Genomic DNA, 25,979 nt, shown 5'->3' on the forward strand with positions numbered 1-25,979 from the left:
CGATAAAAAGAGAGCTCATTTCCCAGCTTATTCCCTTCCCGATCGTGCGATCTAACATTGCAACCGACAACACAGCAAGTAGGAGCCACAGCTGATGTTTCCGTGTGCTTTCGCTCTTGTAGCCCTTTGTTTGGCCTACTAAGAAGGCGGCTCGACCAAAAATCGTGGTCATGCCCCCTCCCGTGACATCACGCTCCAAAGCCCTATAACTTACTAGGGTATATACTAACCTTAATGCTTACTGAATACAATGATGGATTTTTATACATTTTAAATCAGATGAAAACTTTGGTTGTAAGATTCAGATAAATATTTAATAAAAGTTAGACATTTTAAATAAGAATAAGAAAGAAAAGTATTTCTTTGTGCCCCCTCTCCCTGTTAATGCCCTACCTGCCCCCCTGGCAAAACTTTGCTAGACCCGCCCCTGCACAGTTACCAGCTGTCAGCTACAAAGGATCCTGGTGTTATTTGTCTGTCAGAAACAGTTCATAACTTCCCTTCAACCTGAAAGGTAGACCTGTTTCTCCATCACCTGTTCAGCTCTGATGATTCAGTAAGGACATCTCCTGGTTTCATCTTCATGTTTCCCTCTCACCAGATATCCAAACCGATATCATGACCAGCAGCTTTACAGCTGTGGCTCCAGCAAACATCAGCTGATACTAGAAAGTAATATTAAATAAATGCTAACAACAGCTGATCAAGCTTCAGCGTGCTGCTGTTGTTTAGCGCGACGTCCGCTGGTTTCCTCTTTCTGGCGCAGAGAAAAGCCGATCAGCTGATCTTTGATCAGTTTCATGATTGAATTAGCAACTTTCTAGCTGAAGTAGTTATGAAATCGCGTTCCTTTTCACCTCAACTTCTCCTCCTCAGCTGTAACTGGTCAAGCCCAGAGTCGATCATGACCAACTGACCAATCCACCACCATTCATTTATACCATTAAAAAAAAGAAAAGAAATAAAATAAGTAACAGTAATAATAATAAAAATTTTATTTATATAATGGAAAAAAAATGAGAGACACACACGTGTATATATATATATATATATATATATATATATATATATATATATATATATATATATATATATATATACACACACACACAGTACAGAGAAAAGGTATTTAAAAAAAACAATGAGATACATTGTTACAAAGTCAAAAACAGTGAGGCTCATACAACATATTTGATTTATGCTACATAATTGCACATGCTACATAAATTCTAAAAACAACTGTTATATGGATGTTTGTTAAAATATAGATATATACATATAAGCTACATCATTAAAACTACCTGTATAAGATTGTGTAGGTCCATATCAGTCAGCCAAACCATTTCTGGTGCAGTGGCGCAAGGACAAGGGACCCCTGGGGTGTCCTGTGGCTTGTGGCACCAGGCCTTTGGCAGTAACTCTTTGTGCCCGAGTGATTGTGGGGGTCTGTCTTTTGTGGATTGGGATTATTCCAGCTCATGATCAGATTTGTGTCTGGCTTGGAAAATCCACTTAACAAATCCTGCATTTGTTAAAGTCAGATCAGAAATAATGAGGGGAAACAGGGTTTTCCACCTATGACAAATGTGCTTTGTAATGAGGTGATGGATTCTTTAAAAATAAATAGAAAGCTAATGCAGGGATGATAACTAGTTTCCCAAGACACACAGCTGCTCTTCATGTTCATTTATTCTGTTATACACACACACACAAACAAAAAAACAAACAAAAAACCCAACTGGCACAAATGATTTTGAGATTTGACTCACGACAAGGAGCTTCTCTGACTCAGAGTAACCCGCTCTGACTTCCTTTCTGAAGTCTTTCTTCCCCTTTGACCCATTCTCGCTCTATGCTGTGGTGATTGTGGTTTCAAAAACACCTTTCTCTGTGCTCATTCTTGACCTCACTGCGCAGAGTACAAAGTGTCTTTATTTTCCATCTTCATTGAATCTCCACTGCTCAAACTCTGCAGTTTTATTATCTCTCTCAGCTTTTGTCTGAAGTCCTTACATGCAAAGTAGTAAATGAATGGGTCGAGGCAGCTATTTAGACAGCTGAAGCACAGAGACAGCTTGTAGGCTGTATAGATAGACTTCTTATAGTAGAGTCTCAGCACGCTATGTATCAGCAGGAGGATGTTGTTTGGACCAAAGCACAATGTGAAGACTAAGAGAACAATGACTGCCAGACGGATTGCTCTCTTTTTCTGGGATGTCTTTGAATCACTGGCCAGCTTGTGTATGACACTGATGTAGCAGAATGATGTCACACAGAACGGAAAGAGAAAGAGAACGAAGACCATGCTGAAGAGGAAGGCTGCCCAGGCCGCCATGGATGGAAGCATTTCTGTCTTCAGTATATCAAAACAGGTTGTAATGTTAAGCTGAGGAACACGATAGGTCAGGTCTGTCGTCATCAGTGGATACAGAGTGCCCAGGACCAAACCCCACATGACGAAGCAGCTGATAAAAGCGATCAGTCTCTTCTTCCTGATCCGCCTGAACAGCATGGGCCTGACAATGCCCAGATAGCGGTCGATACCGATGGCCATCATTGTAAGGATGGAGCAGTACATATTGGAGTAGAAAACGAGGGTCACAAAACTGTAAATGGGAAGAAAGAAAAAACGTTTTCTGTTTAATTGCTGGTTGAAGTAAAAAATAATCAGTAACAGGTTCAGGAAAATGAAGTGAATCTTGACTACACTTTCGTATATTTTCTTTTTAAAGATGTGACTACTTTCACTGACATAGCATCAAGACTGTCACGCTCTGTCTCACTTGAAATATCTGTTTAAAATCAGTGTAATAGAAGAAAAGCTGTGGCACATGTATATACCTTGATATATCTATATAACTTTGTTGTCTTCAACGCAAGTTTTTTCTGCAGATTAATCAATAATCCCCGTCCCATTGATGTCCGAGCTTAATAAAAAGTACCTGCACATGTTTGGTCCCAGATTCCATTGATATCCTTGGAGCTGGTAGGAGATCTGAAAGGGCAGAGCAGCACCGAGAGCCATGTCGGTAAGGGTAAGATTTATCATGAAGATGATGGAGGGAGACTTGGGAGAGGTACGGAAGAGGAGAAGCCACATGGACAAGCCATTTCCCACCAAGTTAATGGCGGTGATGAATATGTACAAAATAGAGATAGAGATGGCGGCGCCGGAATTCTGCAGAAAGTTTATCGTGGCGTTGTCTAGTTTGCTGGAATTCACCTTCATGTTTGAAAGCGAGCGGTCTCTCATCACCTGTGTGCAAGGATTCAGAAAAGCCTTGTGAGGTTCACAGAAGACAAGTCAATTTTTTCACAATATACTGGTGGAAGTAAAGAAATGTTATTTACACTCTAAAAATATATATGTTGGATTTAGCTAAACAAGCATGCACACCAATTGCTTAATAAAAATAAAATAAAAATCAAGCAGCTGAAAGTAGCCTCTAATATTACAATGGCAAGTCAGAAATCTTTTTTTAATTTTAAGTGTGAAATATTTACATTTGAGTAAGTCATGTAAATTCAATGTGCCCGGCCAAAGTAACAAAGCTTAATTAATGACTCCATTTCACCATTTCTTTGTGCTGTACCCTGTTTGGTTGCATGATAACAGCTTTTTGTTAACATCTGAACAGCAGCCATGGATGAGCACACCGAATGGATAAACACCGACGCTACTCTCGCCCACACAAGCATTGGAAACCACATCACTTGTTCCCAACATTGAAAGTGTAAACACAATCTTAACTCAAATGAAAATCACAGCACAACTAAAAAAAGAGAAAAGAAATAAATCAGTGCAGAACTGTCCTGGTGACCAAAGTGTCAAAATCAACTAAACTTAGCACTAGTATTAATAGTTGCATACACAATTTAAAGTACAGTTGGAGGGATTGTTTGCACTGACAGCTTGCAGCACATCTTGATGTCCTGCATTTCTCATACATCAAAATAAATGACTGAGGGAAGAAAAAAAAACCCCTCTCATCCTGTCTGAAGTGCTGTTAAAAACAGTATTTTGCTGCAGAAACACGAATGATTGATCTCAAGGTGTGAAACAAATACCTTTGCCCTTATTCCAGGAATCTATTTCTGTGTTGATGTTCGCGTGCGAGCAGCACGTGTCGGGTGGAGTTTTCACACAGGAAAAAGGTATGCATGATTTGTGGTGCAGAGTGCCAACTGTTGCTATGGCTTATTTTTTTTCAATCTTGTGAAATGCTCTGGGGAGCTGATTTGTAACTTGTAGCAAACAATATCCTTAAAAGACTTAAAACTGTAAAGTGAAACTGCGAGACAATGAACGCTACAGCAAAAGCAGTGAATACAAGCACTTTTTCCTCACGCGCCATGGCCCGCATGGCAGTCGTGGTGAACAAAGTTACCACATTACAAAGAAAGGTGAAATCTACAGACCACCAACTTTGAGTCATTGAAAGTTTCTTTCAGTTTTAAGCGATGGGAATTACGTTATTACTTCATCGCTGTTACTGTTAGTGACGACAACACCATTTTGGTAACTTACCCTTTTTCATTTCCTGAAAACTATTTCTCATACCACTATAAAGGTACATTTTTACTACTGTGTTCTTCAGAATTATATTTTAACATTACATAAACTTACTGACATTGCCTCTCATGAAATTTGTTCAAACTGTTGTCGCGTCAATGCTATCGTAATCGTTTCCTTTTTTTAACTTTTAACTAAAGCACATGTATTTAAAAAAAAAAAAACATCATGTTGAATCTACTATTAGTGAAAAGGTAAAAATGAATACAAACCATCTAAAAATAATAACAATAACAATTGGGCTCGTCTTTATTCAGTAACACACTGGGAAATAATGCGTATTGTATACAAGAGCTGAGAACTCACCTTTGCGAACACACGCTGAAGCCGCAAGTTGGCATCTGAGTGTCAGTTATAGATGGTTTACAGATACTGTGACTAAGGAAGGCTGCTAAGGAAATGGGGGTTTGAACTTACGGTGCCAGAATCGCAGGAAATGGATCATGTGACAATCTTTATCCTACCAACTGCACTAACGGCCACCAGATTCAGTCTTGGAAATGACTTGCAACAAGGCAGACATGTGTGACTCACCTCAAGCTTATGAGCACACGTTTACTTGCCACGTTCCCCCACATGCTCGTCTTATTCCTTCCCATGTTCGCCATAATAACTTCAGCTATGGCGCTCCTGTGTAATCAGTTATTTAGTAAAACATTGTGTGACCAAACTCTACTGAGAGCTTCTAAGAAATGAGACTGGAAATGTAAAAACCCACTATGTTTGTGTACAGATTTATAGTAAACTTCTGAAAGTCTTTGGGAGTTCCCAGAGTGTCAAAGTTTCTCTTTTGCTTTTGCTCATTAAGTGAGATTATAAAGAAGAGAGAAGGCATAAACTAAAACCTGTGACATGTATGCCAGTGTGTGGCGAGGAGGAGGAGGGGGGGGATAAATTTGCATCTGAACAAAAACTGAGCAAAAATAACTAAGTTTAAATAAAGTTTAAGGACCAAAGACTATAAAGAGGGATCGTGAGAGAGTTTTTAGGTCTGAGTAAATACCAACTGCCACCTTCAACACCTATATGAAAGTGTGAACATATACCCAAGAATGTGATATTACAGTTGTTAAGAGTCTTGTAAGTGAGAATGCATGTTTTCCGCACGTTCATGAGAATTACAGTGTGTACATGTGTGCTCTTATTCTGCTGGTTTCCTGTTGATTATGATACTTCTGCTTTATCTGGGGGAAAGATGACAAACTGTGTCTGCGAGGGTATTCAGAGCAAAAACAAAATGCATGAGCAACTTTTCTTCAATGTCACTTGCGACCCAGCCTTCAATAGTCTCACTTCACCAACTTTACTCTTCCTGCAACGACTGAATACCAACTATATTCATATGCAAGCAGTAATGACTCATAACAAACAACTGTTAATGCATATTATGCACAGGTAAATCTGGCTTCACCCAAACTGTTAGACAACCACACTAACAGAAAAAATTAACGGTTTAGTCTTTTTATTTTCTCACACTTATGGAAAATTAAAGCAACAACAAAATGATCGAAGAAGTATTACATGTTTAAACACTGTCAGTTTCCATGTTGGGACACGTGCAAAAACAAAAACAAAAATATAAGGCTTTTTAAATGAATATTTGTAGCTTCCCCATTACATTTAGTTGATGGCTTTATTAGAAAACCATGCAAAGAGCATAAAAAATTAATAGTGGTCACCCATTGGTGCCATACTTTGCAATTTTACATAATTTATTTCTAGGAAATACTTTATAGAAATGTAGAGAATGTGTTCTTCCTGGCTCCTGGGTGATCAAGTACAAAGCTTGGCTCACACGCAAAAACAGGATCTCTGTTGTAGAGACAGAGACGCCTGAAAAATAGGATGGACCAAATTTAAGACACGCAAGTAAAATGGAACATTTCCCCTCATTCGCTCGCTTTTACACACTACAACACACACAAAATTTCCTGCCTGGCATTGTCTACATCCATTTTCTGTACGTTCTAGTTGCAATATTCTTAGTTTACATAAAATCTATAAGAGCATTATAAAATATACATGATCTGAGAACTATAGAGGATGCAGAGGATGAGGCAATGGTCTCACAAGTAAACTACTGATGGATGCTGCCAATTAGCTGCCTCCCACAGGGATCACACTTCAATATTATCACTACACAGAATGACACATAACTGGCTCAAGTGCTGATGAAGTTGAAAGTAGCTAGCAGAGCAGTTTCAGTAGCAGCTATAGCGCCAATCTCTGAGCGAGAACACAGGAAGAGCAGGGCATAAAACAAAAAAAGATTTGTTTCACTGTTGTGCTATCATTATGGTATTCTTTCACCCAAGTCTTCATGCTCGAGCAGGCAAAAAAACCCCAAAACAGAATCCTGACCAACACCCAAATCTCTGAATTTCATCACACCTAACACAGAGAAAAATTACTAGGCTGCTTTTGAAGTGCTTTTTCTTTCTCAGTGGGGTATATTCATCTTGAAAGCTCAGTGATAACCAGTCGAATCTGTCACCACCAACTTAGGTGAAGGATGAATAATTAACTCGTTTTTACCCCTTAAAGCGTCCACACTGCTCACTGCTCATCTTTATTTTTCTCAAAACCTTTCTCCAGCCCCGTTGCCATGGTTGCAACCTCATAACAGTGCTCCGTCCTGGATTCAGGCGAGTGGCCCACAGGGATGCTGTCGTAGCCTTTGCCTGCCGAGCTCATGCGCTTCCGGTTGCGTGCGCCTGGCTGATAGAGCTGCATGGCTGGACGGTCCTGCAGGGAGAAAAGAGCGCAGGGACATGGGAGAGACAGGTAGCATACAGTATGAATACACAATGGTATAGAATATATCTGCGCTTGTTCCTTTCCTTTGTCTTACAATGTTCATAGGTTACATCCATTTGAACATTTTTTTACCATTACCATTGAAAACCGTGTGGCTGAAAAAGAACAAAAGCAAACAAAAATAAGTAGTGAATTTACGGCTGCTGGCATCATCTCTGCTTGAAGCCTGAGGCTACACTAACTGACACCTAGCGCTAAACACAAATGAAGCTGTGAAACTGACAGCTTTCAAACAACAGTGTGGGTTTCACAGGTCTGAGAGTCTGGCAGGAGCAAAAAAAAGTTGAAAAACCCACTGATGATATTTTTGTTTATGATGCATTTAATAGTGTTTTCACAGGCTTGCTTGGAAGAAACATGAGCTGGCCTACTATCAGATGGAGACAGTCACACATAAATCAATATCTGAAACAAGTCTACACAGATGAACAAATTAGTGATGAAACAATCAGCGATCGCCTTCTCCCCATTCTCATGCTCACCTTCTCGCTCACCTTGTTTCGGAGGCGTTCCTTCCTGTTACCCAGATCCTCTCTCTCCTCCTTTCCTATCTTGTCTCCACTGTCAGGACAGTAGGAGTAGCCATGATGGTGTCCTTCTTTCTTTGCTCGGTCCTGGCAGTAGCCCTTCCCCCACTTGGTCTCATCCTTCCGCCGCATGAACTTGTCAAACTCATAGTGATGCCTCTGTCGTTTCCTCTCTTCATCTTTCCCACGGTGATCCTTATCTCTCTGCCTGCGCCCATGCTGTTCTCGCTGCTCCTTGTCACTCTCAGGCTGACCTCTAGTGGTCAGAATATAGATTGCAGAAACACCAGGTTAGACACCAGAATGCTAGTTGCAAAGGATTTGCATTATAAGACATCATGGAAGCTTTTTAAAAGTATTTTTTTTTGTTTTTCTGCAATACAATTTGTAATTATTAACTATATATTAATGCTACAAAGATCAATGATTGTCCTTTAGAATACATAAAATATTGTGGATAATATGTTATGTTAAATGCAATCAAAATATTTACGGTATTGATTTATGTTTTGGTACATATATATGTCTGAAAACTGTCCATAGGGGTGCCGTATTTTAACTAGTAGTGATTTAATTCGGTCAGCCAAAATCAAAACCAGTCAACATGACTGAATGATTTCACAGTCCTTACTTGTCTTTGGGGTCCTTTGACTTTATTTGTCCTCCAGTTTTCTCCCATTTGCCTCTGTCTGTCTCTCCAGTGTCACTCTTGTCCTTCATTCGGTCTGAATCCACATCATCATCCCGGTCACTTTTCTTAAGGAGCTGAAGGAGCACAAATAATACAGAAAAAAACTCCATGTCCACACGCCACTGCATGATCTAAACAACAAGGGTTATTTAATGAGATTTTTATGCTGACTGGCTACCTTAATTTTAATGTCTTTGTCAGACAATTTCTTCTGCTTCTCTGCCTCTTTTCGCTTGCGTCTCTCCTCCTCCCGCCGCTTTCTCTTTTCCTCCTCCCTTTGCCGCTTCTTTTCAAGCTCTCTTCTTCTTCTCTCCTCTCTTTTCTCCTCTCTTATTCTCTGCCGAGGAAGATGGGACAGCTTGAAATAGATGTTTCACATTTCAAAAACACTTTGCAGATAGCTTCGCCTTCCTACCTGTTTCTCAATTTTCTTATTTTTGATGTACTCCAGCAGCGGTGTCGTCCGTTTGGCTAAAATCAAGAAACAAAAGAATCAGTTAATCAATATATAAAAATCTGTGGTATGCTATGAGTAGGCAGATGGACACATGAAGATATTTTACTGTACCTATGAGCTCTCTGGTCTTGGCCTCTATCTCTCCTAGCAGTGTCTCAGGGTTGGCCATAGACTTCTCCTCGTCACAGGAGTAATTCTCCAAGAACCGCTTATATTCTGGATCTGACCCAGAATGGAACAGATACTAAATTAACAAGTTCTGACCTAAATGTGTCCTATTTAAACACTTTTGATTCTCTGAACATCCTAAACCCATGTAAGAATGACAAACTGTATTTAGGACAGCTTTAGAGCAGGACAGACTCTAATGTATTTTACCTTCTTCAATGCTCCCAGCTTTGGCATCTTTTTTCTTTAGCTTCTTCTTCGAAATCTTTTGAAAGGGAGCAAACTCTACGACTGCAGGATACTCTTGGCCTGAATAAATATTGAAACAGAAAGCAGCCCATCACTGACAGACTAGCTATCAGATAGTAACAATGGCAACAAAAGTTTTAAAGCGACCTCTTTGCCCATAAAGATTATCCTGTAACCGTAAAGCAAACATGCTTTTATTTGCATTTAATATAGCAGGATAATGTGGCCCTGTGTGCCAACAGTGATCCAGTGACAATAAAGTTAAAATGTGTTAAAAGCAGGCAAGAAGTACCTTTGTTGTCTATGAAGACATAGCCATCAAATCGGTCCCTAAACAGCAAGATATCCTCAGGGTTTTTAAAATTGATATACGCTCTGGAGAACAGGTGGGGGTACAGACTGTGAAGAGAAAATGCCATCCCAAAATTTCATAAATACATTTGTAAGAAAACAGAACTTTTAATCACCTAGTTCAGAAAATATTCATACCTTTGATCTGCTGGGAAAAACTCAAAGTAGTCATATGATGGGAGTGGACTCAATTGCTCTTCTAGCTGCTCCTTTGACAGGTTGGGTGGGAGCCTTCGAATCACCACCTATAAGCATGTTTGTATGTTTGTTATTTTTATTTAACATTTGTTTTACACAGAAATACAGTAATATAAAAAAATCCATCAACTTTACAGATGCACAACATATACATACCCCAAAAACCCCCTCCATATAAACTCATGTTGTTCAAAACTTGACACCAAAGAGCTACTTGTCATTGAAACTATGAAATTATTAACTCAACAAAGAATTTAAACAGGCTCAAACACGATATAGCGATGAAATAAAACATTAGCAGTGATGGGAGTCACCACACTAAACAATTACTGAGTGTCTGCTGCAGCAATTCTAACATTCAAAGAACACGGGAATGATAATAAGGCCTAAAAGTGGGGTTAATGGGCATGCATGCTGAAAACAAGAAGTGTATCGGATACAGTTTTGAGAATCGCCAGCAGTCGTATTCTGCATTCCGTTGAACGTTACATGGGAATGTCATCATAAAATACCAACGTGAAGAGTCGTTACACGAAATGAAATCAGACTTAAACGTGACATATAAGCTGAGAAGAGGCTGTAAGTGGGTGAATCCACGGGATCGTCGTGAATCCACTGCCTCAAACTCTCGTCGCTGTCCGCGGTGCTGAAACGATCGCTCCGCGTCTCCTCCATGACGGCCCCCCCAAGCAGCGTAAACAATGCGACACGGCTCAAAAGCTCGGCTACCCACCTTTGTAAACACCTCTTTCTTCTCTTCTTTCTGCTTCGGGTTGCCAGAAGTGTTTTCCTGCTCTCTTGGGATGTCCCTAAACTGTATCTCGACGACGCTTTTCTCCTTGCCCACGGTCATCTGGTCCTTTTCAGACCGCATCTCTCTCCATCTCCCTTCTCTTCGCCCGCGTTAAGCCACCGAGTGCTCGCGAGAATACAGTGATGTCGCGAGGCTCGAAAAGACAGCTTTGATATCCCGAAGGCCGAAAGAACAGGCAGCAAACAATTTAATCAACAAACATTGTTATCGCTTTTATAGCCTTTTTATAGTCTCTCTCTCTCTCTCTCTCTCTCTCTCTCTCTGTGTTTTTAAGCGGTTTTATGGTCGGACATGAAGTTTACGTAGTTTCCTTGTATGGAGCTGTTGTTCTAGCTTGGTCAACAACTGAAAGAAAAGAAAAGAAAATTTAAAAACTAAAATAAAAAAAGCAAAACAACTAAAATAATAGAAATAAACAATTTTATAAATAAACAAGGGAAACTATCCACTTTGCTGAAAAACGCATTTATTTAGTTTAAGCATCCACAACGGTCTTTAATCAGTACCGAAAAGTACGTAAGAAACAGTTCTTGCAATAATTACACACTCCCACTCATGCAGTGTGTATGTAACTCTATAAGACAGGCTCTTTCGGTGTCACTGTGAGGATCCTAAGGTGGGCTTCATGCCGCACTGACTCTCAGACGATGAGCTGCCCGCAAAACTCCACGATTCATGGCAGAAAGACTGGCTCGCTGACCGCCCGTGGATGTCTCGACAGGGAACTGCAAAAAGGTCAACAAAGCCATCTCTTCACATCGGACTCGGCATGGATGTGCACACAGCAAACTGGCGAATTTGTCCACAGTGGAATAAACCTCACACTTTTTGGGACCTATTCAATAAACAAGTACTTTTATTCTTTCCAAGTACAAACAAGTTTTTTTCTTTTCTTTAAGTCAGCACTGAACTTAGGTTGCCAGCACACTCACTACTTAGGAAGGTTTCCTTGCTGCTTCTGGTCTCTGCACACAGCCGAGGTCCCTCTGGTGTCGACTCTGAGCTCTTCATGCTGGGGACAAAAGTGGAGCAGGTGTCCAAGTCCCGGCAGGTCTTATCGTGGGTGTAAATGCCGGTTGACTTAGTTGGAGTGCAGCCCATCTCTCCACGCTCTCCATTGAACACAAGGACCCCGCGGTAAATAGCACAACCCTATCTGTCCTGTGGCTCTCAGAGAAGTGATGGAGACAAGTTCGGTGTTTTCACTCGAGCTCAGAGATCCCACCCCTCTCCTTCACTGGAATAAGACACGTGAGAGGCTGCTCAATGCTGCAGGTTAGTTCACCCCACTGATCTGCAGCAGATTCCTGCCTTTCCAATCAGCTTTTTAAAAGTTTTAAACACTTCTCACCCACAATGGGTTTTGTTTTTTATTCCACAGAGCTAAATATATATATATATATGGAGAAAACAAAAGCTGTTGCTTTTTAGAGAAGTTACTAGAAAAACAAGCCAAATGTTTCCTACTTCTAATTTTGTGATACCAGGTTTAATTTTGTCCCTACTGTTTGCAAACACCACCATTCTCAGCTGTGAATGACGAGGTGTCAAAAACCACACAATAAAATGTGTTTTGTTCCTTCAAATCTCTCTGTTTAGTGGTTCAGTTGAACACATTTATGAGCAAACAAATTTTCGTTTTAAGTTGCAAACAACTCTTTCAACCACCAAACGTACAATCTACAACATTTCAGCTTTGACAACTTAGTAAACAAATGTGTAGAAAAAGAAAAATATTTAAAAACTTCTCATTATTATTCACCGAACCAACTGTGTTCAGTAGATTTTTGAAATCAATCGATAGTAATGATTAAAAAAAAGAAATGATTAGGTGTTATTCAACATTTCTTTATTTCAAGATAAATGCATTGTTTCTTGAAAGAATAATCAAAACGCTTTCCCCCACCAAAAACTGCTTGTTGTTAGCTGGCTCTTTATTCAAATTGAAAATCCACAGGTTAAGCATTGGGGGTGGGGGCGCTGCCACAGGAACTGTAGTCTTTAATTTATGACGTGGGGTGTGTGGATTCTTTCTCCTGTTCATTCAAGTGTCATAGGAACACATGATCCCAGTGTCTTAACCCAAGGTCCAGTGGTGTGCCTTTGCTAGGCCAAGTACTAAGCACCTTAACCAAGGCATTCCCCTTTTAAAGTGCATTCATGCAAACGTAATATGCAATACAGCAGGTGCCGTATCAGATTTAATCTATACTTACTCATATTAATAATGTTCACAACTGCATCTTCTGTGTTTTGCTGCTTAGAGAAACAACCATACAATGCACAAGACGGGGAAAACCTCAGGAAGCCTTTGGTAAAGAGCAGGTGCTAAGGTTTTGTGTTGTCCTTGGTCATGGATATGTGAACCTATGCCACCCTGTTGCCACGACAGTTCCACCTCGTGGCAGAGATCACGTACTGGTGTCTGACAGGGTGTCTAACATCACGTCGCTCTCGTACATGTCACACTCCAGGGTTAACGAGAGCCGAAGCGGCGTCTCCAGCATCATCTTGTCTTGATTTGGGAGAGGCGTTTCCAAAGACATGATGCTAGTGTCTTCCAATCTCGGAGTGGCTAGAAGGTCATCAGGCTCTGAGGTGTTCAGCATCTTCATCAGCGCTGGAGTGTTCAAGTTGCCTCGCACCTTATCGTTGATATCTGTGCCTTAGCAGAAACAAACAGGAAGACTTCATTTTCTGAGGCAGATATCACTCATGTAATTACAATTAAGCAGACTTAAAAGGACAGTTAAAGCCCAAATCTATTTTTTTTTTTTACCCCTTTAGTCTATAGTACTATTAATATATTGCTGCAGATAGCTTTGGATTTGACTGCTGAGCATTGAGCATTCACATTAGTGAGTCAGTGGAGAATATTAGAGAAGATTATGCTTTTCCTGAGAAAGTTTTTTTTGCAACCACAGCTATCGCCTCCAGACCTTTTTATTGTCTATGGTGGCAACACAAATACCAGGTTCCTAAGAAGGTGCCTAATCTCACACAAAGGAAATGCCCTTTTAGATAATAAAAAAAGGCGACTATGAATATTTTTTACAGCTAAATTCTTTAACAATTTACTTTATATAAGACATAAGAAATGTGAAAATATTTTCCAAAATTGAAACCAACCTATATATGCATCTGTGTCACCGATGTACATCTCGATACAGTGGCCAAGCATCGTCACAGAGAAAGTGTCATCCCTTTTCAGTCCCAGTGCCTGGCAAAGAAAGACAAACCCCCCCCCCAACAAACTACTTTAACCCTTTTTTAAATGATAAAAACAGATTGCTTTGACTATGTTTTATGTGCTAATAATACAATTAAGTGATTTTAATGGCTGCTAGTATTCTGGACAGCACCCTCAACAACGAATAAAGAATTAAAATGAACGTTTCAAGAGCTAAAATAAGAATTAAAACCAAACATTGATCAAAGTCATGCATTATATCTGTGGCTTAAAAAAAACAAAACAAAGTCACTGCTAAATCAAAAATACCCCTCTGTATTGGGCAATATTATATTTTTGAAGATGCAACTATAATATAGCTACTTTATCTTATTAACTTGTGATAGAAGTCAAATTTTTGGAGCCAAGTCATTTTTAGTGTTAGTCATTTTATATTTTAAGTGAACCTGTACGATATCTAGACGGTGTATAGTTTATGTCAGATTATTCTTGTGTACTTTTCTTTGGTGTACGTGTTTGGTTAACAAAAGAAATAAAAAACCTCATAGGCTATACATTTTTTTCCTTCTTTCCTACTAAAAATACTACCTAAAATACCAGTAACACAGTAATCTTATGAGAGATTCATTTTAGTAACTTTGTTTCAGACTGTTAAGAACCCACAGGAACTCCAACTCCCTGCGAGTGCCTCTTACTAAAAGACAAACAAGGAACAAAACCAACAGATCCCTTTAAAGTTTACCGTATGGAAGTAGTCAATAGCACTTTCAAAGTCACCCATGAGGCTGTGCACGTATCCTATCGCAGCATAGGTGGAGGCGTGCTGAGGGATCAACACCAGAGCTTGACGGTGGTACTCCAGAGCCTGGTCATACTTTCTGAGGAAACAAACACAGCAACATGCAAAGCTGTTACTCACTGAGTGAGCCAAACATCATCAGCAGGCTTTACATGTCATAAATAGTGCATTTAAAATGATTACAAAACTTTCCATTTCTATGTTTGCTGATGGAATAACAACAGCTATATCATTTTCCAATTTATATGTAGCGAAATTAATCAGTAACTATAAAATCAACTTTGAGCGTATCATGTACCATGGCAATGAGACATAATACAGTCTGCAAATACAGTCTTGATGTAATTAAGTAGTACTTACTTCAGTTTCCGACATACATGACCTAAGTTGTTTAACAGAGGCTCCCACTTGTCCACAGTAACCTTTAATTAAAAAAACAAAATGACAAAAATATTGCAAAGACTTAAGTTTTCAAGACATGGATCACATTGATGGTATCAGTTAAAACAATCAGCTGTTACCTCATTCCCTATGGCTTTGATCTTCTCCAATGCATCAAGAAACAACTTCTCTGCCGTCTTCCAGCTGAAACAGCAAAAATGTTATTAGAAAGCAACTAAATAACCGTCTGCAATCTGTGTACTAATACATGACAACAGTGCACTCTATACATTAGGATTTACTCAAATTTGCAACATCTCTTACAAGGTTCCTACACTGTACTGAAATACCAAGACTGTATAAAAACCAAGATTACATAAATGCAAACACACGTTATGCAACGACTTCCTCAAATGGCTACTTGAGGCTGGTTCCAAAATTGTTGTCACGGTCCAGTGATTTCCAACATTACAGCTGAAACTCGCATGTTTACAGAACAAAAGGTCACAAAAAGCAATTTGTCCATAAACTCCCCCTTCACGACAACTGTACATGATTTAGACAACTTAAATGAACTAAAGCTTAAAATAATGCATAATTAAATGATATCTGTGTACGTGTACACTTGGGTGCTCACAAAGGCACCAAAACTTGGTAACTAGCTGCTAAATTTACCTCATTTAATTATCTGCTTGTTAAGTGACGTACCAAACCTGCTTACAAGGCCAAGCTCCTACTCTGTTCATTAAGGCTGTCGTCCTTTAAATGTGCTGTAATGCTTTACATCTTTGTTTTATTTAATATAAACACCCTCTAAAAAATAAGCTATGATCATTGTCGGCTATTTATGTGCATCACATTTGTAGGCTCTGTTTGAATGGGTAGATTAAGCTGAGGTTTAGCAATTTTCCAAAGGAAGTAATGCAAAACACGCACAAAAACGTTGATGACTAACCTCGTGCTGTGGATGGATCATTACAGATGTTCTGTTGACTGGAGTTTGTTTTAAGCGTCTTTACCTGCCCTATGATTGCATTTTCTTTGCCCATCGGGAAACCTCACATTAAGTTTTATTGAGGGAGAAAAAGTTAACGTTCATCCTCCATCATTACTTTGCTAATGTGTTTTTAATATCCTAATTAGCTACATAGCTTTGTAGCTAGCTACCACCTAGATCAACTTCAATGTACAAACATTGCTGTTGTTTAGTTTTCTGTCTTCATTCAAGTCTGAAGTGATACCAGAACAGCACATTTTAGCTTTTTAGAAATCACTCAATCAGAACATGGTATAATCATCTTCAGGTGGAAACTACTGAGCTAATTTTGTAACTGTTAAACTTCTTAAATCCTCTTTTTCATAGATGCTTGGGTGGTTAAGCTCTACTGTAAAACCCAGAAGAGCAGCCACACTGATCATTTTATTTAAGATGAAAGAATTTGGGCCATTTTTAACTCTCGTTCATACCACAGTGTTTGTTTGAATTTGGGAACCGAAGCAGAGCTGCAGACCAACAGGAGACATGAGCGTAATTACACCCTTCCATTCTATACGGTTTATGATACCAATGTCCATTTGCTGACGATAACATTTATCCCAAATGTGTCCAACAAAAAGTTTAAGGGTGTTTGTGCCGTCATACTCACTCTCCATTTTGAAATGCAACCACTGCCACTTCATGAATGACAAATGGGTCCTCTGGAGCAATGCTAAGAGCCTGGCTGAAAAAACGTTCCGCTAACTTGGAGTTGTTGGTTAATCCATACTCCAACCCAATGTAGAGCATGGGCAAGTGACACCTGTGTAACAGAGTACAGGAAACAGGAAAGCTCAATCTATCCTTATCTCATGTTTTACAAGCACGTCAATCTAATCCGCACACAGAATACTCAACAATAACATGACCTGACTTTTACATGTGACAGTATTTTGTGTTTCTTAGTCACCATTATAGTCTAGAAAGATTCAAGGAGTCAAAAGCATGCACTTAAGCATGAATGTAAAGCAGGAATGTCACAATGACCCCAAAACACACAAATAAAAGGTTGTAAAAATGGCTGCAGACATTTAAGCCAATATTTTTTTCTTGTCAATAGCAGGAAACGCTTTTATACTTGTGGCTCTCAGCATGTAATCTGGCAAAAATACAGCAAAAATATATGTATGTTCAACAAAACCTGGATGGTATTATGCTTGGATACTGCTGAGGTTTTTAAAGGACATGATAGAAACATTTGACTCTTTTGTAATTAAGGTTTTAACAAAATTCTTTACCAACCGCAGCTATTTAAAGACAAACATTTTACATGCGTGTGGATCATTCTCTGACACATCAATCATCAACCTACCCTTTCATCAGCTGAGCAGCAGTGAAGTAGGCAGCCATGGCTTGGTCATGCTCACTCTCCACCGCAAAGGAATGCCCATAGGCAATCCATGCAGGACCGTAAGTCCTCTCCAAAGTGGTGGCTTTGCTTAAGGAGATGTACAACAGCAAATACGTTTGAGAGACCCAGAACATAAACTGTCAGTAACTTTTTTCTTTGTAACAAAAAGGATGGATTTCTCTTTAAGAGGGAACATAAATACCTGAGGTATCGTCGAGCATGTTCGTTTTTATGGCCAACCATGAGATAGTAGCACCCCACAGCAAACCAAGACACCTGGTTAAAAGGTTTTATTTAGTTATCAGCAAAATAATTGGGGGAAAAAAAATGTATAACAGATCAAATAATGAAAAAAAAAACTTACTGGGTTGTTGGGATACAAGTCTACAAGTTTGTGTGAGAGGTAAAACAACTCTGCATGGACAAAAACAAAACAAAAACATTAAACTGATATTTAGGGCAACCAAACTAAACATGCTGTATGAATAAACCCGTGTATATATTTTACCATTTGCTTTTCCAAGCTCCACCAGTGTTCCTATGTGGACTGGCAAACAGCTGGCGTGGAAGGGGTCTTTAACCATTACCCTGTAATCAAAACAGGTGTACTTCAGGTACATCACCAAAATCAGAAGTCACGAAAAATGTATTTGCTAGTCATTCATAAATCTAAATGTATACAAATATAATCTAGTGTAGTTAAAGAGCAAAATCTACAGCTAGATTTCATTTTCTTAGATTCTACAGTGGCACTAAGTCTGCTACTACTAAATGAAAACCCTGGGACACTTACATTGATGTGAGTTTGTAGCACATCTTGAAATCACAGTTATAATAATGCCTTTCAGCAAGAGACACGACGACATCCAAGTTGTCCTGAAGACCATTGACCATCTCTGGCACCACTAAATCACTGGGCTTGTTATACTGCAGAGGAAGGCAGAGAGAGCATGTGTCAAATTCATGTCTGTGAAAGCACATAGCAAGGTTAAAATGTGAGATGGTGTGAAAACAGACAAAACCACCACACAGCAACAACAGACCACAGTCACTCTACACACTCATGCTTATAATAACTGCATAGAGATCATTTTTCTATACTTTGTCATCAGTAATGGCAAACCAGTGAGCTGATATCACAAAAAAATATCCTTAATCATAAATTCACTGTTAGCGTTGGGGCTTTGGTTGCAATCCTTGAGAAGAGGGGAAAAAAATACCCCCAACTTTATAAATTCACAGTTAAAATCCAGTTGTTAAACTAAATGCATAACCCCTTACCTTCTTTAATTTATTCTCAAAAAGGAAGTGTAACAGCTCCTCTTCCTCCTCAGTACACTGTTGACTCAGTGGAAGGGAGTCGAGGAACTCCTTCTCTGTTGAAAGATGAAAACGTACAGCGTTGTTATAAACTACTGGAATTATTATGGCATTTATGCGCACAAAATGGAATTCTTAGTGCACACGCTGGCCACAGAGTCTCACCTTCCTGTGCAGTCAACATGTGGTGGGACGTTAAAAGGTCAAAGGCTTCAAAGCAGTACACATCCAGTTTCAAGGCCTCTTTGTAGCTGGAGGTGGCCAGTGGTCTGTTATCCATGGCATCATAGATCTTACCCCGCAGGAGGCAGATGGAGCTGCTGATCTGAAACATTTCATTGGGAGCAAAGATGAATAGAAAGAAAGGTTGAGTCTATGACACTGGACATAAATTCATAGAGTGTTAATACTCCATACATAACGACACTGGACAGCATTTTGAGATAATTCTCACATCCTGAAAGAAAGGACACTTTATGCTATTTCTCTACAAACAGAATTTGTGTGGATTGCACAGGGACATAACTCACTCACTCATAACTCATAAGGATCCTTCATGCCTCAATACGTGTTTGAAGACCTTGATAATTCTTAATTTGTTTGAAGTGTGGGTGCTTACCAATTGTTATGAAATTATTGAGGAACTTGAGCATAGGTAACTGGTTTTTAAAATAGATTATAGAATTCACTAATCTCAAGTCCAAAGGAAGAGAGTTACAGAGTCTGGGGGACATTGTTTGTGCTAAAATGTTTCAACCCTTCCCGAACGCTTCTTTCATCGCACATGAAAATGGTTCTCGCTAAAGGTGGAAACAGAAAATGTGGTTCACAAAAGGTACAAATATACTATTAAGTATAACCAAGCTGTGTACACATAAGAGAAGATACTATCAGCTGGTGATGTGCAAACCAAAAGTGAGCAAATGACTCAACTGAGCACCGCTCGCTGCACTCACTAGTTGTACTCAATAACACACAGGAAGAGCAAACGATGAATGGAAATTTCTGACATGTTTACATGGTCGGAAAGAAGAGCAACCCAAGATTCAACATCGCAGATAGAAAAGATTTCTCAAGTTTCAGTTCCTGGAGAGTTACAAGGCTTGATTATGTTTGTTAAATTAAATTGTTCAGCAGTTATTTCACTTTTACTTAAACTGGATATAAAACTCTACATGTATTAAGGTAATTTCCACCATGGAGCCCTGCTCTAATTAACTGTCACAAATCTAACACTGTCTGTGAAGCTGAATCTGAATGAAAGTTTGCAAGAACATTGTCACACATACAGCAATTAACTACACTAAGCAGTGCAAGACCAAAGCCAAGAAGATTATGAAGGATCTCTCCCATCCCCACAATGGACTCTTCTCACTGTTGAGGTCTGGGAAACGCTTCCGCTCCCTTAAGGCCAAAACAGGGAGAATGAGGAGGAGCTTCTTCCTCTGACTCTCTGTCATTACTACACATCAGTAACTGTTTATTCCACTGTATACTAGTGGTGCAACGGATCAAAAGTCTCACGGTTTGGACCGGATCAATTTTCAGATCAGCAGAAAAAAAAAAGAAGAAAAAAATTTAACTTGTCATTTACTTATTTAAGTATTTTATGCCTATTAAAAAACATTCAACTCAAGACGCATTCCACGCAATTATATAAAAACAAATTAAGGTGCAATATAGGGCAGTACAGGGCTTTCTATCTACAACTCCGCTGTGATATAATGAGCGGTCAAATCATTTAAAAATATAACTCATTAAACATACACACCACATGGCAACCCAGACTTACAGAAGCAGGGGACATGTCCCAATCCTTGGTTGATTCTGATGTCTCATTGTCTTCCTTTCCACTCCTGTCCAAAAGCTTTTTGCTTGCTGGCTCTTCTGCATCTAAGATATCCAAGGCCTGTTGGAACTCTTTGGCAGCATACTAGAAAAAGCAGAAACAAATAAGAAACATTAAAAATGACAGATCTAATCGATTATCTGCAATTTAGAAGATTGCAGAAAAGGCTCTAACAACTGGCATGTTGTGCATCTTCCATTTACTTACATGACACCTTGCAGCAAGATACTGACAAGCTCCGTACAGCTGTTAAAGAGAAGACAAGAGATGTTTAAAACTTTGGTCTGACATTATGCTGCTGACTTTTTTATGGCAAACAGTTTGACTCGAACACACACCACTCCCGTACTAAACACGGTTATAAAGGCAATCACCCACTTTTCAACACTCACGCAACACACCTTGTCAAGTTTACGTGAACGGAGGGCATGGGACGCTCTGTGGTACTGTGAGGTCAGATAAAGGCACTGAGCAAGCCAGTAAATATCCTGGGGATCTTCTGTATGTAAACAAAGTCGATAGGGTTATCAGTTTTAGAGGTTAGGAAGTTATCGCTGGCAGGTTTCACACCAATGAAGATGTGCTAAGATGCTAATCTGTTATCCGCCCAGACCGCTAGTAAAACTTTCTTTCAGCTGTAACGTAACAGGAAAACGTAACCATTTCCCATGAAGCACCACACACACCATCATTAGTTTTGCTGATGAAGACGACAGACTGACAGGTTAAGTAATGCTACTCTAACAGACAGATTAGAACTACCGTAATTTGCTCACCGCGAGAGAGAGATGCTATCTTGTCGGCCCAAAACAGAGCACTCTGGTACTGTTGCTGTAAACAAACACATAAAGGCACCGCATCAGTCTCCAAAATATATGTCAAGCTGCTCACTGGCTGTTATTTGTTAAAGAGGAAAACAGCAAGAGTTCGTTACCACTGACACCAAACGTGCTAAAAAAAAAAAAAAAAGCTAGCGCGAGCTAGCAACACAGAAACTAATATTTTTTCCTACCTGATCGATGTATTGTCGCACTCGCTTTCTGAGTCTGTCGAGGTTCATTTTGACTTTTTAAAAGTGGACTGTCAAAAGTTCTGACTATCAAAAGTGTGTCATTCTAAGAAACAGAGGAAGCTATGCACTAAAACACTACGTGAGATCTCGCTAGCTGCGTAAAATCAAATCCGCGGCTTCTTTCTGCAATGAGTACTCTGCTAAAATGTTCCGTAAGGAAACTACGTCGTGATAGAAAGTTCCACGTTGACGCTCCTGGCCCCCGGGCCGCCTAACGATAACAATTTAAACAACAACAACAACATATATGTTATTTCAGTGTATTTCCCCTGTTTTAATTTGTCATCACATTAACAAAAGTGAAGACAGATCCAACAGGAACACCTTTCATCTTACAGCAGTTAAATAAACACAATACATGCATAACAAATAGAATAAATCGGCAGAATGGTATACGGATAAAAGAGAAAAACATTTTAAACACTAATGACTAAACAAATATCTTAATAATGTAAGAAGTATTCTGAAAGTAAAAATATAATAGAATAAAGTCAGGATAAAATGAAATACAAATAAAGTAACAATATGAAAAAAGGAAAAAGAAAACGGCATTTAAAATTGCTTACCTAATCACAGAATAACAAATACTGCACGGCATTAACATTTTTCTTGTTTTTATTTTTAGGTTTATTAGGAGTCCTTGGCATTTTTAAATACATCAAAAACATGTGACTTTTCAATGGAATGACTGCTTTAATTTATTTATTTTGGATTTTAGGGCGTATCTTGTGATTTCTTTCTTTCATTCCTTTTCTCATTTGGTAGTGCATTTGGTTTAAAGGTATCTGTGTTCCGGTATCCTCTTCCTTGTTGCTCGTTTTCCTTCTTTTGTTTTGCACCACATTTCCTGCTTACCTTGCTGCTTTTTTCTTGTCCCTAGCAGTGACACATGAGATCAGGTGTTCACATTTTTTATCTGATTTGTACATATAGTGTGAAACAAAAGCATATAGAGCATAGAAGTTAAGGAATGCAATGCAGCTTTAATGCACATAAGGAAGAAAGAAAAGGACACCTTTTGCTGATTTTCTCTGTCATGAGGATAGTGACTAATTCTTTCCATCACTTCGGTAGTTTTGAGCCAATCCTCGTGCCAAGCCCTCACACTATAGAAAGGTTTGCACTGGCTCAGTTTACGCTGAATCCTTTGATTCTCTTGGGCAATTCTGAGCATTTCCAGCTGCTGATTTTTGTTCCCAAAGCTATATTGAAGAGAAAGAAAGCACAATTAAGCCGCCTTATTTCTTTGAAAACCCTATTGTTCTGACACGGTTATTACAAAACTTAACTGACCCTTTCTTTTCATAGAAATTCCAGTTGTCGACTCTTCCAGGTGTGCTCATTATATGTGATATACTCTCTCTAAGCCTATTGTTTTCTCTCTGAATCTCCAGCATCCTCAGCGATTCAGTCTTAATTCAACAAAAAGTGATTAGAAACAGTCACATATATAGGAGGTTATTCTAACTACATGTATGTAAAAAAAAGTGTTTTAGTCACATTGCTATTACATTGGATCACTTCAGGCTTCACAATACTTTATTCTACACTGACTGGAGATAAAAATAATTTTGTGATTCTAATTATTCATTTAAATTTCTTATGTTTTCTCACTCAAAGGACAACCTTGTGATTCTTCTGCTTGGAAGTGAAGTGACTATATGTCTTTGGTGGACCCGTGTTTACCACTGGTTTTGCTGTCATCACCTTGGGGGAAAAAAAACACATACATGTCTGTCTGAGGCGGTAAACCGTGATTATCCTGACTTTAAAACAACTGTATAAAACAAAAAGGTAGATTAGTTTGTGATAGAACCCCCCGAAACAACCTAAGGTCAAGACATTTAGAATATGGGCAAACAGGGAAAACGATGACAAATGTTTTTTAAAAAATTGTAAAAATCAAAGACTTTTCTCTTAACTCTTTTTCTGTGCATGTCGTACGCAGCCTTGTCCCATTTCTCCTGCAGGTATTTGCTTGCAGTGGGAAACAGGGGCACTGCTAAGGGATGCAGCGACAGCTCCCTGTAAAGAGAAAAGAGAAAAAAAAAGCTGCAAAAAACCAAGCCCTTTACACTCAGCAGAAAACAAACAGGTTCACACATTTTAATAATACATTTTGGAAATGAAGAAAACTATAACAAATAAAATCCACATGGGGATTGTTTTAAAAATTGCTCAAGATTATTTAAAATAGAGTATCAGAATCAGAATACTTTATTAATTCCTGGGGAAATTATGTGGGTTACGGTTGCTCCAGTCCAGTAACATTAAGAAAAACAAAAGCAAAAACAAAAACAGACTAAACTATTAGCAATACAATATATTAAGATACAATGAATAGCACTATATAAGGAATAGCACAATAAAAGTATGGGCTAATTATGCAAGAATAACAAGCTCTGGGATGCCCTGTCCAGATCAGGGGTGCTTCTTTTTTCTAGTACCTATAACTTAGCCATCTCCATGTCTCTTATACACCTGCTCTATGTGGCAGGTATGTGTTTCTGTTTCATGGACTGTATGTTTATTTATGAGTGCTTTAGATTAACTTATTTGTATCCAGTTCCAGCCATGTAAACGAAGTGAATCCCCCCAATGGTTCATGGTCCCTGGAAAGTTTCTGCAGTGGAAAATAGGCTCATGCAAAGAGGACAGCTTTGCTGAATAAATAAAGCAGTAGGGCCTATGTATAGAGATGGGACTTTTTTCCCCTAAATTGTCCAGCATCTCTTAATCCAAATTAACGACGGACAGTTTGTTAACAGGGTGCATCAACAGTTGGCGCGTACGCCAATAAATCAATTAGCGTAAATACCCTCCGGGCTCCCTGCCTCACCTTGCAGTCTGTGGTTGCCCTGCTTTCTTGATTTCTTTACTCATGTTTCCGAGAGTACGCTGAACCGTCCGCGCGGACTAAAGCTAAGAAAACTGCAGTGTGTTTTGTGCCAGTCATACACGGTTGCCATGACAGCAGAGCGAGAGAGCGGAGATGAATGGTTTCAAACGATGCGCCTGTTTGGTTTGTTCCACACAGAGAAACACATACAGCCACAGAGACTGGCTAATTAGCGAGCAGACTGTGGAGCGAGTGGCTGTAAAATGAGCCGCTGTGTGAAGACGCATTTACACATAGTTCAAAGCTGAAAACGAGGAAAATGAGCTAGAACATAAACTGCTTTTATTTATTTATTTTTAGTTTAGTTTACTTTTACAAAGTAAAACAAATAAATAAATAATGTCTGACACTTACTGTGTCTGGCTAGACATTATATCCACTAATCACTTTGATCTCTTCATCTTTTAGAGCATCAGTGGAATTAATTTAACCAAATGTAGAATGTTTAATTTATAAGCTGTGAGGACACAGTATATATCTTTTGTATTTTAAGTACATACGGTCAATAACAGCCTTGTTGACATATAGTGGAAAACTTACACCAGTGCCACTTAAACTAACACTAGTGCAAACTTAGTTTATACACAAAACAAGAAATGACATTGTTAGATTTTGCCTGGTCATGAGGAAAAATGCCGGGAAAGTTAATTATTGTGAAACTTTTAACTTCAATTAGAAATACAAAGCATTACACTTCTATACTGTGGTATCACGTTGGATTATTTCATTGTGTTTATAAAGTATTATGTATATCATCCGGGAAATAAAAGACAGAAAGAGGAAATCAGAGTTGTTGAATGAAACCTATTCTAGTGATTTGACTCTATGAATGAATATACATGCAACACTTCCCCCTACTGACAGGAACTGGCTACGACGACTTTTGACACAAATGGCATTTTTACTTTTAAGCATTCAAATTTCACGCTAGTGATGAAAAAATGGTCACGTCACCGTTTTTCCACACCCTTATAAGCTGTTATAAATTTTGTCATTAAGATAACAATTAGCCTGAAAAATAATCTCTAACCTTCACTTCACACATATCTCAAACCTGTAAATACTCATAAGCAAACTGTTCTTCAAGTACAGGTTTAATGAGAATATTGCACAATCACCAAGCTGTCGGAGACGTTAGCAGCTGATGTCGATCTGTCATGGCTACAGGCCTCATGTCTGGCATTTCCCCACAGATGCCGTCAGAGGTGAATTAATTGGCCCCCCTTCCATCTCCCAG

The 25,979-nt window shown here is 39.0% G+C and overlaps 4 protein-coding genes across 5 annotated transcripts; all 4 read right to left on the reverse strand.

Annotated features, from left to right (window-relative positions):
• Positions 1–1,082: 1,082 nt before the first annotated feature.
• p2ry8 (P2Y receptor family member 8) lies at positions 1,083–5,825 on the reverse strand. The gene is made up of 3 exons (XM_085134969.1): positions 4,880–5,825; positions 2,943–3,256; positions 1,083–2,606 (listed from the first exon to the last, which is right to left on the reverse strand). Exons 2-3 carry the CDS (start codon positions 3,251–3,253, stop codon positions 1,907–1,909), a joined length of 1,011 nt encoding a protein of 336 aa, XP_084991095.1. The 5' UTR covers positions 3,254–3,256; positions 4,880–5,825; the 3' UTR covers positions 1,083–1,906.
• A 193-nt stretch (positions 5,826–6,018) lies between these two features.
• Positions 6,019–10,972, reverse strand: upf3a (UPF3A regulator of nonsense mediated mRNA decay). Of its 2 annotated transcripts, none has more exons than XM_085134967.1 (10): positions 10,765–10,972; positions 9,972–10,078; positions 9,775–9,881; positions 9,444–9,542; positions 9,177–9,287; positions 9,024–9,079; positions 8,787–8,945; positions 8,549–8,682; positions 7,873–8,173; positions 6,019–7,318 (listed from the first exon to the last, which is right to left on the reverse strand). In XM_085134967.1, exons 1-10 carry the CDS (start codon positions 10,903–10,905, stop codon positions 7,130–7,132), a joined length of 1,404 nt encoding a protein of 467 aa, XP_084991093.1. In that variant the 5' UTR covers positions 10,906–10,972; the 3' UTR covers positions 6,019–7,129. The 2 variants fall into 2 exon arrangements, with proteins under 2 accessions (XP_084991093.1, XP_084991094.1); XM_085134968.1 differs by having other exon boundaries at positions 7,885–8,173; positions 10,765–10,971.
• A 1,705-nt stretch (positions 10,973–12,677) lies between these two features.
• Positions 12,678–21,970, reverse strand: cdc16 (cell division cycle 16 homolog (S. cerevisiae)). The gene is made up of 18 exons (XM_085134965.1): positions 21,784–21,970; positions 21,548–21,602; positions 21,173–21,270; positions 20,979–21,017; positions 20,715–20,855; positions 19,088–19,247; positions 18,884–18,978; positions 18,396–18,529; positions 18,111–18,190; positions 17,967–18,016; positions 17,805–17,878; positions 17,564–17,689; positions 16,862–17,014; positions 15,356–15,419; positions 15,195–15,256; positions 14,778–14,913; positions 13,975–14,065; positions 12,678–13,510 (listed from the first exon to the last, which is right to left on the reverse strand). Exons 1-18 carry the CDS (start codon positions 21,829–21,831, stop codon positions 13,257–13,259), a joined length of 1,860 nt encoding a protein of 619 aa, XP_084991091.1. The 5' UTR covers positions 21,832–21,970; the 3' UTR covers positions 12,678–13,256.
• Positions 21,971–22,120: 150 nt separating this feature from the next.
• Positions 22,121–25,653, reverse strand: cfap97d2 (CFAP97 domain containing 2). Its single transcript, XM_085134973.1, has 6 exons — positions 24,683–25,653; positions 23,766–23,868; positions 23,470–23,550; positions 23,137–23,255; positions 22,859–23,045; positions 22,121–22,719 (listed from the first exon to the last, which is right to left on the reverse strand). Exons 1-6 carry the CDS (start codon positions 24,724–24,726, stop codon positions 22,558–22,560), a joined length of 696 nt encoding a protein of 231 aa, XP_084991099.1. The 5' UTR covers positions 24,727–25,653; the 3' UTR covers positions 22,121–22,557.
• Between the last annotated feature and the right edge of the window lie 326 nt (positions 25,654–25,979).

This window comes from Neolamprologus multifasciatus, chromosome 16, assembly GCF_963576455.1.
Source record: "Neolamprologus multifasciatus chromosome 16, fNeoMul1.2, whole genome shotgun sequence".
Taxonomy (NCBI): domain Eukaryota; kingdom Metazoa; phylum Chordata; class Actinopteri; order Cichliformes; family Cichlidae; genus Neolamprologus; species Neolamprologus multifasciatus.